Source organism: Heptranchias perlo, chromosome 30 (assembly GCF_035084215.1).
Source record: "Heptranchias perlo isolate sHepPer1 chromosome 30, sHepPer1.hap1, whole genome shotgun sequence".
Taxonomy (NCBI): Eukaryota; Metazoa; Chordata; class Chondrichthyes; order Hexanchiformes; family Hexanchidae; genus Heptranchias; species Heptranchias perlo.
In genome coordinates, this window is record NC_090354.1 from 3,408,301 (window position 1) to 3,426,005 (window position 17,705).

Below are 17,705 nucleotides of genomic sequence, written 5' to 3' on the forward strand. Positions count from 1 at the left end.
TGTATGTGTGTGTGTATGTGTTTGTATATGTGTATATGTGTAAATACTGAACGTGATTTTTTTTATATCTGTATGCATGTGTATGGGTGTCTGGGACTGTATATATGAATGTGTGCATTTTGTGCGAATCTGTGAGTGTACCTATGTATGTGTGTGAGAGAGGGACTATACATACCTCTGACTGAGTATACTTATAACTGTATGTGTATTAATATATATAGGTCACAGTGTGTATGTTGGGGGATTAATTTAGTTAGACATTAAAAAGTTATACATTGTTTTAAATTTGACAGAGGAATCCGGTCTCTTCCAGTCAGCATATAATTTGTTTATTCGGGCAGTGGCTATTGTAGAAAAGTGGTTTACTTTAAATTAATGTGTGTTCTCAATCCAGATTTATGTCATTAGAACTAAAAGGCGCGTAAAACCGGCAATAGAACTAGAAAATTAGAACCTTTTCTGGATGATTACTTTTAAAACCTCAGTCCTGATTTATTGCATTAATTGTACCCCACAGTTTATTCTGAGATTCACCAGTCTCTCTCCATTCTCTCACTCGCACTCTCCTTCTCAATTCTCTATCTCATTTATATATATATGTATATGTATGTATATATATGTGTGTGCGTATATAGAAAGTTTGAGGGTTCTCTGCCTGAGATGGACAATGGTGTCATCTTCAGGCGGCTTTTGTTGACTTGTTTGTTAATCCCAGAGGCGTTTGGAGGTAAAAAGGTCACTCGTACATCCGGAGTTTGCTGTCGCATTCCTCGCTTCGCCTATACATTTATTTTAAAGACATCGCTGTGGAGTGTTTGTTTAATGTCGTTCATGAACGACATGCATCCTGCAATGAGAGCTTCCTTTAAGATTCCAGCACTGCTGACCGGCATTGAATTAAACATTTCTTGAATTTACCCGCATTTGCAGTCTTGGCAGTCTTTTTAAACTGTTTGATTTTAATTGCACGTTTTAAAGCTCTAGCGTTTGTTTTCTAACGATTTCGTCAATATAAGGTCAATTTCATGTACAAAAATGCAACCATCCAGTGATCTCGTTTTGTGCGTTGGTTTATTTATGGGCTGCCAGCTGACGGATTATTAACTATATATTGGAATACTTCATAATGGCCAAAGTCCATAATTGCAGGAAATAAAGCATGTCTCCGGATCATTGTATTGTCATAGATATTATAACTCTATCATAGGCCATCCCTAGAAAGATGCATCCTGTATAACATAATTTTTTGAGAAAGAAAGTCAAGAGCAATGAAAACAGCCAAGAAACGCAGTATGTTATAATAATCAAATCGGTTTTATTGGAATGAGGTAGCTGAACACTAGGGTTGTAAATTGAACGTGATGAGCACATTTGGAGGGCTGCTAAGAGGCTGAGAAACAAAACTGATAAAACTCAGTAAAAGATTTGAATCACAGCATCAATACCTTGGGTAGAACTGCTCCGGGGGCCATGTATAGCGACATCATCAATGCCCTTTTTCCTCTGGTCGGTATCACTAGCGAAATCGTAAACCCGAGTGGTACTGACCAGGCGGAATCTTCATGGATGCATTTTGCGACGTTACAACACATTGCTCATTGTACCAGAGCATATCCAGTCCCATGTTGACTCTAACCTCCCTCACATTGGTATCAAAAGATACCTGCACCAAGGCTTAAAACCAATTGAAAAATCAAACATTCTCTGAATTATCACTTTTCTGGAAATATTTGGTTCTGTTGTAACGAAAATCTAGTCACATTTTCCGATTTTTTAAAAAACAAGCTTTGATCAAGCAACAGAAAGAAAATAAAATGCCACAAAAGTGAGCGAATGAGATTAGTATTTGTCTGTTAACATTTAACACCCGCCTGCTACTTTCTCCACTCAATTTCTTAAAATCTTCACTTCCTTTCTACACCTAGCAAGTATCTTTTTAATCGATAACCCTGTAACAGTATTAGTAGTGCAATCACAAAAAGTATCACAGATCTCATAAAACACACTTTACACTGCAGAATAAAGGTGTTTTTTTCTCAATTTCCGATATATACAAACAATTCCGTTTGAAATCATGATTCTTAAATACAAGATAGACTGAAATCTACACCTATGCATAGACAGTAAGCCAGACTCCCTGTAAAGTTAACAATAACTTAAGGCGGGAAGTCAAAATCGCAAGCTAAAAATATATAAACAACCAGCTGGGCAATATGACCTATTACAATCATCGGTATCAAAATATGGGATTCTCGTATTGTAAACATGTGAAAAGTGCAATGCTAACTTTTTTGGTCTTTTCCCTGAGTTTATTACAAGTATAACACAAAAGGGAGGGCAAATAACATCAGTAAAATGTAATGAATGAAATTAAAGTCACATTCTCCCTTTCTATAAAGGTATTGCAATATGTTTTGAAAGCCTGAGTTAAGAGGTGTGGATGTTCTCTGATGTCGACGATCTGGGCGATGTTGATGGAGAGGTAGATGCCGACTTGTCCGATCCGTCTCCGTTTTCCTTTGCGGCGTTAGCGGAGAAGTGGGGAGCGAACCCTTCTTTCTCCCGCTTCTTCTGTTTCATCCTGCGGTTCTGGAACCAGATTTTTACTTGGGTTTCATTCAACTCGAGCGTGGCGGCTATCTCCACCCTCCTGGCGCGGGTTAGATACTTGTTAAAGTGGAATTCCTTCTCAAGCTCAGTTAATTGCTTCGTGGTGAAATTGGTTCGTATTGTGTTCGTCTGACCACCTATCCCGTAATCAGCAATTTTGGCTGCAAAAATAAAAGGGAAAACAATTAGATCGACCATGAGCAACCCCCACCATTAAGCGGCAACTTCAGCACTTAGTGTCCCGGAATTTGATAGAGGCAGGAGATAAAATATAACACGAGGCTTTTAGGCTGAATTCAACTCATCTTGTTGAACGAGAAGACTCTAAAACAGAACATTAACCCTTAATTCAACCAACGCAGCGTAAATGCGAAATACTTGGTCCCTCCCGTCGGGTTTTTCTAATAAATGTTGGCCCAACTTGTTTTGTGAAGTGCTCTAAAACCAGCTCACTGTGAAACACACGTCTTAAATAATAAATTGGTAACTTATATACAGAGATCAAGTTTCACCGAGTGAAGATACATAGACAGGCCCGTGCACATCACATTTAAAGCTGCAGTCCCGCTTTCCACAATGACCTGTCTGTCATTTTCAGGTCAGTTTCATAAATTCAGAATCAACCGACCGCTTATCTCTTATTTACTCCAATTGATTCCGGGAAGGGGGAGGAGCGTCAGCAAATGGGTTACTGCAAAACGATTCGAATATTGTAGGTCTTAATTTGAAAAGTTCAAACAGGGGGCAAAGTATTTTTTTATTTACTTTAGATGTTTTCGGAAGCCAATAAATGTTAAGGTCAATGCTATTTTACAATTTTACAAAATCAATTGTGAAAGTTGGGAAGTGCTTGAATTGGATTTTCGCCAGTCCCTTGATTCACTTACAGGTAAGGAAAGGATTACAGTGCTGCTCATACTAACCTGTTTTAGGAGGGTTTCTTTTCACTTTCATCCAGTCAAACGTCTGTCCCGAAGAGGATGAATCAGAGGTGCAGGAAGGTTCCTTTTCCCCTTCTTGAGATGGAGACAGATTAGCATAAGTCCCATACGCCAAGCCCTGTTGCTCTTGGCCGTAGGAATGCTGATACTGACCCGGCCCCGAGACACTACAGTAACCGTCTGAAAGCGGATTGACAGTGGATGCTATATTGCCAGTGTACCCCGAGGTCTGAAAGTACGCCCCATCCGATTCTTGATTGAAAAAATAATGGTGATTGTAACCCGGGTTGCAAGTTTGGGTCGTGTAGTTGTTGGGGCCTGAACTGGCGTATGGGGTTCCCAGACTGGAATGATGCGAATAGCTGGCTGGCTGGTGCTGATGCTGGAGTGCATTGTGCGCGCTTCCTCCTACTAAGAATCGTCCATCACTATTGCAATTGTCAACGTTACCTGCACAAGGAGCGAAAGCTGTTATCCCTTGTTCTGAATGATGGTAACCCTTGGATGAGTAGGCGCTCGTCCCACGATTACAAATTGCGTACTCTAAGAAGGAGTTCATCCTGGTATTGTCCATCTGCCAGTGATGGACGGTCAACCTGTTCGGGATTCTCCCTGCCCCTGAAACCCCAAGCACTATGTCACCCAGCAAACTTCCTCCATGGCTCGCTGGCAATCAAACGATATCACTCAAGAGGACATTCACGTGACCTCGAGTCGCCAATGGCAAGGGACCTCCTGATGTTAGTGAACTGCATGAGGTGATCCATCACCCCGGTGACATTTACATCACAAAAGCTTTCAATCAAAGTTATCCGCATCAATCTGATAGCAACACTTAAACGTCAAATCGGCCTTCAAAAAAAGGAGGGGGGGAGAAAGTTGGAATTATTCAAGATTGTCCTTAAAGTGTTAAAAGATTTGGTCAAACCAAGAAACACAACTGCCTACAAAACCTGGGCATACTATCTTACTGAAGCACAGCGGCGCTCAAGTAGGTAATTTAATATATATTTTAATGTTTTATTTGAATGATGCAACCTTGCAAGAAACAAACCCATGTCTTATATGCGATTTGGGCAGTTCTTTTTATTAAAAAAAACTGATCAGGTTTAAAGGTGAACAGCTTCTCGCTTAACTTTGTTTTAAAAGTCTAGAGTAGATGGAAATTAATCAAACATATAACAGCATGGATACAGAAAAAATAGACCCGGTTGTATGGGGGAGGGGTTATAAAATAAAGCTTTCCTTTTAAATGAATTGCAATGATCTTTTGGTGAATGTTGTAGTGTACTAAAAGCTATGAAATGTCCATATGATTTTTGGAAAGGTAATGTTTCTCATGGGATGTTTGATAAAAGGTCTTATAACAAATGTAATATAGATGAGTATTATCCTGTTAGAATTGCATGTTGCTTAATTACCGTTTTTTATGTCCCAATTTTGTAATTCGCTGGGATCTACTAAAGAGTCATAAAGGCATGGGTTAAATTTAAAAGTGTAATGTAATAAAACATATCCGTGCTGTCATTTGTGTTCCTTCAGTGAAATTGTACAGGGAATTCAATGAAAGACGAAACATAAAAAATACGATGTCAATCCGATAGAATCTTTTCTGTAATTCGAGGGTTCAGCCTGGTTAGACCATTAAAACAAAGATAATGTCTATTTGAGAGGCTTGTTTCCACCATGGAGAAATGATTGCCTTGCGAAAGTAATACATCCAATCAATTCATCAATAATATAATAAATCAACGAATGTAAGTTGAATAGATTATATGCTTTTGAATTTTAAAAAACATTTTAAAATAAAACTTTGAAATATTCATCTTATATACCCTCAGCCTTGTCATAAAGTTTATGGCTACCTGTAATAGATGCGGTGCTGACAGCACTAGGGGAGAAATCAGTCATCTCATTTCTCAGTGGGTGCCATATATTACTTTCCAGCACTCAAACTGAAGTTTTGACGATTCTACACGAGGGAGGGAGGGGGTGGGGCGTTATTTTATGCATCATAAATATTTCCTCGTTTAAAGTTTTGAAGTGTATCTTACCTAAGTCAGCAAACCCAAGTTAACTAAAAGTGGCAGAATATCTTGACAAAGTGAATGGTGATTATTCATGTTTTGGCGGAATTGAAGGCATCTCACACAATGTCCTTCACAGTCGAGTTTCGTTAGCTGTCAGGATATGTACTATTATCTCAGCATTTAAGCACATTTAATATGTTTGACATAATAAGGTGGTTTTCCCTTTACATTCTGGGTTATCACATATATACACACAGTTTAGTGGTGATTAGCTAGAGGCCCGAGGCTTACAATTATACTAATTTACTCAGTTAACAGAAAAAGATTAATTGTACAGTATGTGATGTGTCACTGTTGCACCTAGACATTCGAGCTGTTCGTCGCCCGCCATCTGTTAGGTTCATGGCGAGCTTATATTTTCTACATAATGATACCTTATCACTGTCACCGAATTCAAGAAACATTATTTTTGCCTTCACTCATTCAGTTGGTGGATCCATATGTCACAGGCAGCTCTGGCAGCTAAGCAATTTAAATGTTTGATGTCAGCTCCATTTTGCTACTGCTTACTGCACTCTCCCCTTTAGGAAGAGAGAGAGAATGAGAGGGAAAGAAGGATACAGATGGATAAGTACAGGAAGAGATGGAGCGATATAGAGAGAATGATAGAGAGAGGGAAAGGTGATAGAAACCGTGAAGTATAGAGAGGAGAGAGGCACAGACGAATAAATACAAAGGGAAGACAGAGATAAAGAGGGGAATGTACACAGAGAAAGGTACTCAGAAACAGAGGGATACAAGGAAAAAGCAAAGGAGTAAAAGAAAGAACGTTGGGTACAGGGAGTGAGCTGGGAAAAGGGAGAGAGAGGAATTATTTTAAGTATATAGCCATAACTGAGGTATATTACAAATTGACTGGACCTGCACTTGTTATTTTAAGTGTCAGAATCGCGAACGGGATCCCTAATGCTGAATAATGATGTTAAAAAAAATTGGTTTGCAATACAATAGACAAGTAACTCAACAAAGTTTCATGACAGCAATGTCCCAAACATAGCCTCTTGCTTGGGTTTCACTGGACTAATAATTTAACACAGGACCGTGAGCGTGCGCCATAAATGCTGTTCATCCACCAGCTGCTTATTCACGATGTCAGATGTAGCCAGTGTTGGTTGAATAAAGGACCTTTGGCGAGTAAAACTTTTGGGCTAATATAACTGTAGCATCACTATTAAACACAAAGCCCTGCTCATGTTTCCTATATTTGTTGCATTTCGACAAAATAGATCCGTGTCCGACTATTCACCCCACGTGTAGCCTTCCGCCTATTATGAAAGACATTTAATTAATCATGTGAAAATAACTGTACTGACACGAATTACTTAATAGACTAGCAATTTCCATTTTAAGCTGCGTGTAAATGGAACGAACGTGTAATGACAGAAATGAATAGTACATTCAAGCCACGCTGGATTATTCAATTGATTACGATAGTTGGGAAGCGGGGATAATGCATTTGATACCATATTATGCAACGTTAGTTGCAAGTATTTAGTTGAAGTGAACTAAAATATGTTCACTTCTCGCTGATCCATGTTCTAATCTGTTTTGTTAAAAGCAAAGAATGTAACAGCTAACGTCTATCATGCATTGAAATGAATTGAACGTTATGCTAACTGGTCATAACTGCAACTCAATGTTCAGAATCTGTTTTCGCTCTCTTGAATGCGAGAGTGATGTCACTGGCAATAAATATTTTCGGTGTAGCAGAGCCACGGAAAGTGAATTGATTCAAGATTGGGGAACCTGCTTTTCAACGAGATGTTACAAGTTTGTTTTGCTCGTGCTGTAGCTAGTTACAGATTTATAACATTTTTGGAGAGGTAGTGAACTCTTTAGTCAATATTTTAAATCGCAGTTGCATTTCTTCGGTGATTGGCTAATAATGACACAATCCTTGATGTTGATCTTTTTTATGTCAACCTCCTTTAACAATGTGATTGTATAAATCATTTCTCTGTGACTCCTTTTATCTGACTGTCTACCAAACCTATTTAGCATTGCAATCAGGTCACTGAGAAACGCTACAACTACTTCTTTACCCCTCTTATTTTTTAAATATGTAGTTATGAAAATGTACGGCTGTCCGCTTTTCGTGTCAAGTCTTTATTTCAGAATCGTATGACCCCTTGTACTGTAGTATTTCCAGTACACAATATTTTACCGAGAATAAGAAGGCGCCTTATTTGGGAAATACAAAATGTGCTTTTTTATTTTTGTCACAAAAACTTCATGACCTTTTTGCAAAGTGAAAAATAGTTCCATCTTTTCACAAGTGCATCGAATTCATACTGATACCCTAATGGCGTCTTAAGGGGGCACTGATGTCTGAGGTACCACATGAGGTCCCATCTGCCTTACTCAATGAATGATAAGGATGCCATGGCTCTAATCATACAGCAGATTTAAGCATTGTGCTGTGACCCCCTTAAAATTCCTCCTCTGTACCCTGCTTTTCCCAAGACTCCAATCTAAACCTGATGTGAAATCTCATTGGGTTATCCTGTTGAACGATCTCTAATACAATAATCCCAGAAATCAGAAACATTTCAATGTAAAAAAAAGCTCTAAATGAAGAGCCAAAGGCCGTATGTAGGACAAGCTTGAAAAGAATAGGAGAGAAGACGATGAATGAAGATGAGATAAATGAAGACGTGGTTAGGTGACACCAAATTTGGGTCCTAAAGGTCTGCAGATTATAGGAGGAAGGTAAGACCAAGAGAGAAAGAGCACTACAGTTTTGAGGCCCTGGTAAAAAAATGGGGCTAGAGTAAAAGACGGCGAGATTGCCAGTTAGGGTGATAGTGAGGATGGCGAAATGTTGCACTTTTAAAGTCGGTTTTTTGTCTAAAATCTGTTGTAACGCATTATTTTCAGGCAAAAGCTTCGGGCACTTCAGTTGCCATAGTGATGTGCGTGCCAGCGGTGGGTGTCCATGTTGTAAGGTCTGATGGGATAGCATATGTGCACAAATATACTTATGGTAGATGATATATAGTTAGTACTTTCCCCTCTATATAATGGGAAGTGAAGCGATGTGAAAAAAAGAAATGGAACATTTCAAAAACGAGAAACCATGCCGTGTGTTGCAGGCTGTAATGTTTCAGCCACCATCAATGGACGATTCAATACGGATAAGCAATAGGAGTCCTTCACTCTGGGATATGATTTGTAGATTTCTGTGTAAACATCAGGCAGCCTCTCTAAAGCACTATTCACTATATCCCAAGGCTTTTAAAGGTCTAATTTAGAGACTAGTAATATACAAATCCAGAACCTGGCATTTATCATTCTGACTTATGTAATCGTTTTATTATTGACATTTAGTATTTAATTGTTAAATTTATTATAGTATTTGTTTTTTAAATAATATTTAAGTTTCATTTCAGCTATCTGTTTATTGACTTCCCAGTTTCCAAGCTAATCAAAGTACATGGAGAATTATGTGCGAACAATTGATTTTAAATTTATGAAATTGATCAGAAATTGACAAGTAGGAGGAGAAAAAAGGGATACACTATGTCTTTAAGGAAGGTCGGATTGAGTGGTTAGTTCCCATTTATTAAGGCTGTTCTGTGGGCGTAGAATTGATTTGTAATTGTCACTGGCGTGTTCCCTGGACGTGATGCAAGTTTTACTGGTCATTATGCTATGTAAAGAGGCGCTCGTTAGAGATTTGTATTGATAACACGTCAAGGTTTACACACGTAAGCTGAAGGAGTTTCTACTCAATTAAACTGTCATGCATTTATATTAGAATAAAGAAGAGCACATAACTCTACGGCAAGACTAAATCCTAGAATTTCCTGGAGTCTCCGCGCTCAGACTGTATTAAACACGTGAACAGAATTCTTCTGTCCAAGGGAGCCAATTCGGCCATCTGCTCTTCCAACCCTTTAATAGCCATGAAGCTCTTTCTCTCTTCCTCTCTGTTCACGTGTTTCTATCTGCCTTTCTCAGTGTGCCTGTCTCTGCTTCTCGCTATCTCTTTGTACATTTCTCTATCTCTGCCTATGTCACCCTGCATGTCTTCGCCTGAACCTTCCTCTCTTTCTCTTTTGGGTGCTACTCAGTCTATTTTTTTGTTGCTTATTCGCACCTTTGTTTTTCTTTCTCTCTGCCTCTGCATCCTTTTGTCTGTTTTTCACTGTCCCTCGCGAATCTTCGACTTGAATGATGAAAAAAAAACGAAGCTTGCTAAAATTCTTATAGAAACACCATGAACGCTGCCTGCCCACAATGACCGGACGAGAACATTTCCTTGTGTGATTTGTATTTGTGAAAACCCATCGAAAAATAACAGATTAACTGCAGTCTGTAATAATATAAGTAGCATTGTACAGGAGTCGTAGTTATTCAAATAGACACAGTACCTAAAATACTGAAGACGAAGCAAAGATCAATAAACGAAAAGAATAATTAAAGAAACACGAGACAAAGGGGGGAGCAGTGGAAAGTTAAGAAGCAAAGGAGTGTAAAAGAGGATTCGATTATGTAAGTTCTTCAAAGTATCTTAAAAAGTTTTTGTTTTAAATTAGGAAACAAAGCTTGAGAATGTAAAATACAATGGAACAAAGATAATAAAAAAAACTAGTGCAGATGAAAATATTGTAGAATAATAATCAGTAACTATTGAGAATGTTTTCTGCCTGGTGAACACACGGCGCCATTTTGAAACGGAATAAGGCGGATCCGGTGATCCTGGTGTTTGCACCATTTTCTGTGGAGAATTTCCGACGGTCCGACCAAATTCCTGTCTTGCTTGGGAAACACCCGTGACTAGGCAAATACGTAATATGATTTATTTTGTGTGTCACTGCGATTGATTTCTCGAAATGACCCCCCTCATTCATAAAGCAGCTTGATGTATGAGTTTAAGTAAAAAAAAAATTACATCTTGTAAATAAACCTCCCCTGGCAGGGCGCGTGGGACCCGGAAAGTGGTGCACAATTGCGAATTAAAAAAAATGAACTTATGATCGATGTTGTTAGTTATTTTCTGGCGAGTTGCAGGAAGCTTTCCTCCTCTCTCTCTTCCAGTTTCTGCTGTCTAACTTACGTTTTTGCCGCTCCCTCTTTAATATCTCAGCACTCCCTCCTGCTTTTAATTCCTAAATTCTTTTTTTTTCTAGCGTGCCAAAGTTTACGTTTTAATTTCCTCGCCGTCGTGTTATCTCTGCCTCTCTCACCATTTATTTTTCACGATACTGTTACATATCAGAGAGAGAGAGGTGGCAATTACACCCGTGTACAATCCCGGTGCATTTAAAACAACAAATCACACCAACTAAACGAGATTCAATTTCAGGAGACCCATACAGAATGAGATGTTTGTTCTCTTTTGAGAGTGTGCTTTAAATTCTTTCACTCAGCAATGTTTAGTCAAAAGACGCGGATCAGTTTGGATGGATGGGAAAGGAATCACATTGAGACCCTCCCCCTCCCCACAGGGCATCTGCTGGTCTGTATTTATAATAAACTTTGTGTTTTCCTTTTCTTTTCTTTTCTTTTATATTCTAAGTTACTTAAATACTATTTTGGGTTAAATTTTAAAATTGGTATTCTATGGAATAACAGAAATTTCAACACAGAGGGAGGCCTTTCTGCCCATCGAGCCTGTGCTGGTCCTTGCTCCATGTTGGAGCTATCTACTTTAACCCTATTTCCCTCACCCTTTCATATTTTACTTCTTCTGGTATTTATCTATAGTATTACTCTACAACATTCTTAGAAGATTTATTTTCAGAAATCGGCGAAGCCTGGAAGCTGAAAATCTCAATTCAGCGCCTGAGTGGGGAGTTGATTGAATAACAGTCGATAATTTCGATTCACAAACAGAGGGCTCAAACACAGTTGGGAATGAAATTAACATTTAAAAATACTATTTATTTTTAAAATATACAGTTTGCTAGACCCGTCTCACTAAACCAGCTTCGAACGTAAAGTGAACCCAAGAACATGTAAACGTAGCGGAGAGAAGAACTCCAAGGAGGTTAAAACACTTGATGGTTACCCATTCTGTTTGTTGCTTAAAGCGATGGAATGGTACAAACCATTTACCAGACTATATAACACCTGCGATTTTATTGTCGTAGGTCCACCAGGACCAATCTAAGTATTCAGGATAGACACATTTCTCCTTAGATAAAAATACCGCATTTTACGTTTTTTTTGTTGTTACAGCGAATATTTCCTGAACAAGCTATTGCGGATTCAAATCATGGTGCATTATATTTCTAATAAAATAAGCACACTAACAGCCATCTTGAAACACAGACAGTGTAGGTTCATTAAAGAATTAAGTCGTTTTATTTAAACTATGAAAATAATGTACAATAAATAATTTAAAATTCACTATTTCAGAATTTGCAATAAATAGGCTACCTCTAAGACATAAAATAACTCGTCACAGTTGTCCAATTGTGAGCTATAAGATAAAGCAGCTTTACTATAAATACAATTCAGATATATGTTTTCCTGAGTTAGTGAAAATGGGAATCTACAATTTTTGCACGGTCTTGACATCATTTATGAAACTGCAACTGAATAAAACCGTATTTAATTAAATACCTGTGCAATAAAGACTGCAATTCTTGTAGACTCCAGGTCAAGGCTGAAGAATAAATTATTTACTGTGAGATCAATCCTATATCACACAGACTTTTATTATTCCACATTATTGTAATTTAAAATAGGAAATACTGAACATAATTTTAAACATGGCTGAACTTCTACACTCGCCCTACGTCTTGCGAATTGCTATTGATAACTGAGGTGCTGCAAGTCTATTGTGCAGAGAGCGCTGGTGAAAAAATCAAAGCTGTCCTCGGGGATATCCACAGGACTGTCGATGGAACCCTGCAGACTGGGAGATAATCCATCGGAGAACGGCAGATAGGAATCCGAGGAAAACATGTTTAAATCTGGCAGGGAGATCAGTTCCAAGGCCTCCGGACTGAGAGTGTCCAGACCAGCAGCACAATTCTGGCCTGTTGTAAACCCGTTTTCAGCAGTGGCCGTTAGGTAGAAGGGGCTCTTGGCTTTTCCGTCGCTGCCGCACATTGTCAGATCCTGCAGGTTTTGGAGTTCTTTGCTAAGCGTGTTTTGGCTTTGCTTTCTGGCCTGATCGGCGCAGTTTTTATTTTCGAAGTAAGTTCCTGATGCTTCGACAGGCTGGCTGTAAGGGGAAGACTGCTCGGCTTCGTCCTCTGGAAGCGAACTGTTGGAAAAACTAACTTCCCCGTCTTGGTTTTCTTTATACTGGGCTTGCCTCTTGTGCTTCATGCGTCGGTTCTGGAACCAGACTTTAACTTGTCTCTCGGTCAGGTCGAGCAGGGCCGCGATCTCCACTCTGCGTGGCCTGCACAGATATTTGTTGAAGTGAAACTCCTTCTCTAGTTCCAAGAGTTGAGTGTTTGTGTAGGCTGTCCTTAATCTCCGGGAGCTGCTGCTGTTATCCTGCTCACCCTGGCCTTCTAACAAGAGAGAAAGAGCGTGAGGAGGAAAGTGAACGTTTTAACATGCACATTGAAAAAGATTGGAATTCCTTCTGTTGTGCAAAACGTACTCTCTCACAAATTCCACTGAAATTGGCTTTGTAAAGGTTTCTTTTTTTCCAACCGGTCAATAAGAATCTTTACCCTTTTTAAAAAAATCCTGAAATTGATAATTTCGCACGACAAAACACTTCTTTACCCCTTTTCGAATTCCTGCAGCTTTTAAGAGTTTGATCAACATGGCCGCCGAAAATGCAAATACCAGGATCTAAAATATATCTAAACACTTTCACAATATAATAAGACAAATCGCATATTAAAACAACATTAAATAAAATATTACAATAAATCAGCATTTTAGAGCCAAGCACTGGATCCGTCAGACAATTATAAATGCATTTCATAAATCACCCAGCAATAACATTATAGATTAACCCGTGTTTTATAAAACGTTGTCATCTACGCTCTAATTGGAACGGATACGGTACACTTAAGTTTGACTTTTGTAAACTACGTATTAAAAATAGATTATATAAACGATGCAGAGAAAATCTGGGCTTCGGGCAGACCTGTCGGAGACTCAGCCGCTTGAGAGGACCCAGGGACCGGTGCTGACAGTGACAGAAGTCCCTCGTTGTTTTTCTTCGACGACTTTTTCTCTTTCATCCACGGGAACTCGGCTGCGGCAGCAGATGGGAATGGGCCATTTGGAGGCCGCTTTTCGCGACTTGGCCGCGGCTGGTTGCTGCTGGGATTCAGGCTCGGGATGGTCTGCTCAAAAGGAGGAGGAATTAGTGTCGAGTGTGAAAGCGTCGAGTTCTTGATTGATGAACTTTGAAATGTATCAACGACAGCAGGGAAGGACGTCAGGCACTCGGCGAGCGAAGGCTGGCTGTTAATGAAACCAATCTCTCGCTCCAATTCGAAATTCATGGCCTTCTTAATCCCGAATGGAAAAAGTTATGAATATTGTAGGTCGAGAAAAAATAATATTTTCAGGTTTTAATTCTGTTTCTCTGATATTACAAGGCGTATGGGGACCAGCTCTATTAAACTGAAGACTAGGTTGAAATTGGACCAAATTCGTTGTCACATGATTGGCGTTGCCCAATGGCAATTTGGTGTCTAATGAAAAGAAACCATTATCTCTGCAATTGATCCAAAAAAGTGAAGAAAAAAATGATTCCACTTTTGTATTACTGTCAGAGTTTTAAATTTACCGTCAGATTTTCTCAATTCTTGTGCATTCTTCCTATTTTTAAGAATATCGATTTTAATTTTTTAATTCTCCCAATAATAAAACAGTATTTTGCAATTCAAGTGAAGACGATTTGCACCTAAAATCTGGCGGCTTGAGTAATTAACAAGGTACCTCATTAATCTTCAAAGTTTTGACAAGAGGGCCGGTAACAAAATAGAACTTTCACAAGATCAGCCAGGCAGTTGCTATATGCCTGTAGGAAAGTTCCAATCCCTTTAAATGTCTGTATCATTGGACACATTTCACAAAATGCGTCTTTTCCAATTGTCGAGCGGATATAAATGCTATGACAGTAGTTTTTCAAAGCAGAGAAGAGGTTTCTGAAACCAGGTAAGTATCGGATTTTAATTTGAGGAAGGCTCGAAATAGTGAGAAACTACTGAGTAACTATTTTAACCTATTTTGTTTTACTATCTAGTCCAAATTTAGTGCAACATTTTCTTTCTATCTATTTATCCATCCATCCATCTATCCATCTATCTATCCAATCTTTATAGACAGATTTTCCTTTTTTGGGTTTTAAAATTGTTTGATCCAAAAACTTGTTTAAAACTACGAGCGTTTATTGAAAATTAATTTACAATTTACTGGTTTATTAAATACTGATGACTGTGTGAATCATAATAGGGACATTTTAAAAAAAGAGATTTTAAACAGTAACCAGCATTAGTGTTACAATAGATATCTTTTTTTTTAAAGCTGAACCCGGGGAGGAACTGAAGGCGGTCACGATCAATCTTTTCCCACAGAAGAGCTTGACAGCTAGGGCTCGGGAGCACACACTGAAGAATTTGCCTCCCCATATCAAATACCAGGAAGTGAGACTGGCCTACCTTTCTGACAATCTTCATTTTTAAAAGGGGGGGCGGCGAAAAGCATTTATTTTTTAGTCAAAATCCGCAAACGCATATTGTATAAATAGCAAACTGGTGACTTCACGAGTACTGAGTGATGCGACAAACGAAAGCATATTCAGATTAGGGCATTTTTACGCTTTCAAGAGGAAACATATAACACATTGCCTTGGCTCAGCTTACAATCCCTCCTGGTAAACACTGTGTGGGATGTATAATCAATTCGTGCAATGGGGCCTAGAAACCTTTGTTTGTCAAAACGTGTGTGGGTGCAAGTATTTAAGCGCGGGTTCTCACAGGCCTCTGAATCACTGAAACTGTTCAGAAGAGAAGCGATCTATTCTTAAATCAGTAAGAAAATGATTCCGAAAATAGAATATTTAGTTAATTTTTAAACAGGCGTGATCCGACCACTCAAATTAGCAGCAATTTTATCTGCTCGACACTGTGATTCATGGTGTGTGAGGTTTGCACCGGGAGCATTGACTGTGGAACAATTGGTTAAAATGTGACGTGAGAAAAAGGCTGTAACATGGCGTGTCGTTTGGTTTTCAACTGGAAGCTGCGGAATTATTTTCATTGTGCGCGTAGCTTAAAATTATTCCTAGTGCTAGTCCTGAGAGTGTTTTTTGTTTAATAAATAACAATAAATTCCTCGAGTTAAAGAAACGCGATAGTGTTAAATATTTTCTATTCATTTTTGATATTGTTTTGTACACAGACTCTCTAACTATATGTAGGTATGCACACATATCTAATTGAATGCAATATAAATAGAGAAATAAAAGACACCTGACGCAGAAGACAAATCTATAATTCATTGAATAGAGAGGGATACACATATTAATGCAATGAATTAAACAGCACCCAACAGCTCCAATAAATAAAATTGGTTTCTGGATGTTAAAAGACATGGGTTAATTTTCACTTGAGATCTGAAGAAAGCTAAATGATTGCAGCATTGTTGCAGGTCGTCTGCAAAAGCAAAATGTGTTAAGGCTTTCTTTTTGCTGGGAAGCTGTTTTTTTTCTTCTGGGCGGCGAAGGGTCGAAAATCGAACAATATGGCGCCGAATCTTTTTAGCTCCGGCTGACATCAGCTGCAAAATTGTATTTGGAAAACCCTGGAGAATTGTTATACGATCTCAGGAAAACTTTCACACAGATCTGTGGCTTTTAAATGGTCCATATCACTGTGTATATGATTAGGAACTCGTTGGAGGAGCTTCGCCTTCATGTTGATATCACACAAACACTAAAAAAAAGTTTATTTAAAAAAAAATCTAATCTAAGTTTTGCAAAAATCACAGATGATGGTCAAATTACCAGAATTGTGTGTTTAAAGTGGATAACATTAATTAAGGAAATACTAAATATGATTATCAATGTTATTACATTTGACGTCTGAACTTATGATGCCCACTTTAACTCTTGTTGTCTTCACATTTAAATCCATGGTCAATTAGATTTTTGTTGTTACTCCTACTGCAGCACTAAGAAAATATCAGTGAACTCTTGCCATAAAGTATAGGTATAGTGCAAATAAAACTATTTAATATTTTGTTATATTCCACAATTAATTTTACTTGAACCAAGAATGAACAGTTCAAAAGGTCATACTTATTGCTTAAACAATTATAGAATTAGGGCACAGAAAGCTTAAAGAATGAATCAATGCAATTAGTCTACTGGAGGTAAAATTAACTTTTAACCGTTGTTAGAAATAAATGTGTGTTTTATATGATTGGATAACCAGAATCACTCTGTGCTTTACTTTCCCTGCGTCCCTGATAGGTTAAAACCTATTGTTAAAAAGTGTGATTGTGACTATAATGCTTGCAGTGGTTACTATAAAAGGACTGTTTCACACTGTTTTAGGGCACGCGATAGTCAATAAACTTAATCAAAAAAGTGCAGTAAAAGTTTTGTTAGAACAGTAAACTTGTCAACTATTTACAAATACCTGCATTCTGCAATTTCGTATCAGAAACTTGAATAGCTTGGGAACCAAATTAACTTTTCCCAATTATTTCCCATGTTTTAGAGTTTATAGAAATCTTGAGTGTAAAATGCATTCTCATACAAATTCATACACATCCTGCTCTGATAACATCACTTTAAAGCGAGTTGATTGCCAGACCAAGAAAAATATCTTTCATTTTGAATGGAATGAACTGCAGAGATCTGTGTACTTTGGCAGGCTGCTCATGCTTTTGGTCTTTGTTTCTCTTGCAGGTCCAATGACTGCTCTGCCCAGACAGCACGTGGTGTCTCCTTTCACCAAATGGAAACTTTTTACCCCTTAATTCCTGAATGTTTGTGTAAGTCTCTGGACCTTGTTTGGTAATAAAGATATTTACAAGCTGGAAAAGTGCTTCATTCTTTAAAGTTTTGTAAGGGGCATTATCTGAGCACTATCCTCTTCGCACAAAAAAACCCCTCTGATATTAGAAT

At 38.3% G+C, this 17,705-nt stretch overlaps 2 protein-coding genes and 1 long non-coding RNA gene across 4 annotated transcripts; 1 reads left to right on the top strand and 2 right to left on the bottom strand.

Moving 5' to 3' along the window:
• Window positions 1–1,295: 1,295 nt before the first annotated feature.
• On the bottom strand, window positions 1,296–4,311 carry LOC137300265 (homeobox protein Hox-B1-like). Its single transcript, XM_067969397.1, has 2 exons — window positions 3,534–4,311; window positions 1,296–2,771 (listed from the first exon to the last, which is right to left on the bottom strand). The coding sequence occupies exons 1-2, from the start codon at window positions 4,123–4,125 to the stop codon at window positions 2,428–2,430; spliced, it is 936 nt and encodes a 311-aa protein (XP_067825498.1). The 5' UTR covers window positions 4,126–4,311; the 3' UTR covers window positions 1,296–2,427.
• Window positions 4,312–11,549: 7,238 nt separating this feature from the next.
• On the bottom strand, window positions 11,550–14,195 carry LOC137300256 (homeobox protein Hox-A2-like). 2 transcript variants are annotated; one of them, XM_067969386.1, is made up of 2 exons: window positions 13,707–14,195; window positions 11,550–13,113 (listed from the first exon to the last, which is right to left on the bottom strand). In XM_067969386.1, exons 1-2 carry the CDS (start codon window positions 14,068–14,070, stop codon window positions 12,401–12,403), a joined length of 1,077 nt encoding a protein of 358 aa, XP_067825487.1. In that variant the 5' UTR covers window positions 14,071–14,195; the 3' UTR covers window positions 11,550–12,400. The 2 variants fall into 2 exon arrangements, with proteins under 2 accessions (XP_067825487.1, XP_067825486.1); XM_067969385.1 differs by having other exon boundaries at window positions 11,550–13,116; window positions 13,707–14,194.
• A 333-nt stretch (window positions 14,196–14,528) lies between these two features.
• Window positions 14,529–17,622, top strand: LOC137300266 (uncharacterized). Its single transcript, XR_010958050.1, has 3 exons — window positions 14,529–14,728; window positions 15,098–15,216; window positions 17,487–17,622. It is a non-coding gene; the product is annotated as an uncharacterized lncRNA (long non-coding RNA).
• The last annotated feature ends 83 nt before the right edge of the window (window positions 17,623–17,705 follow it).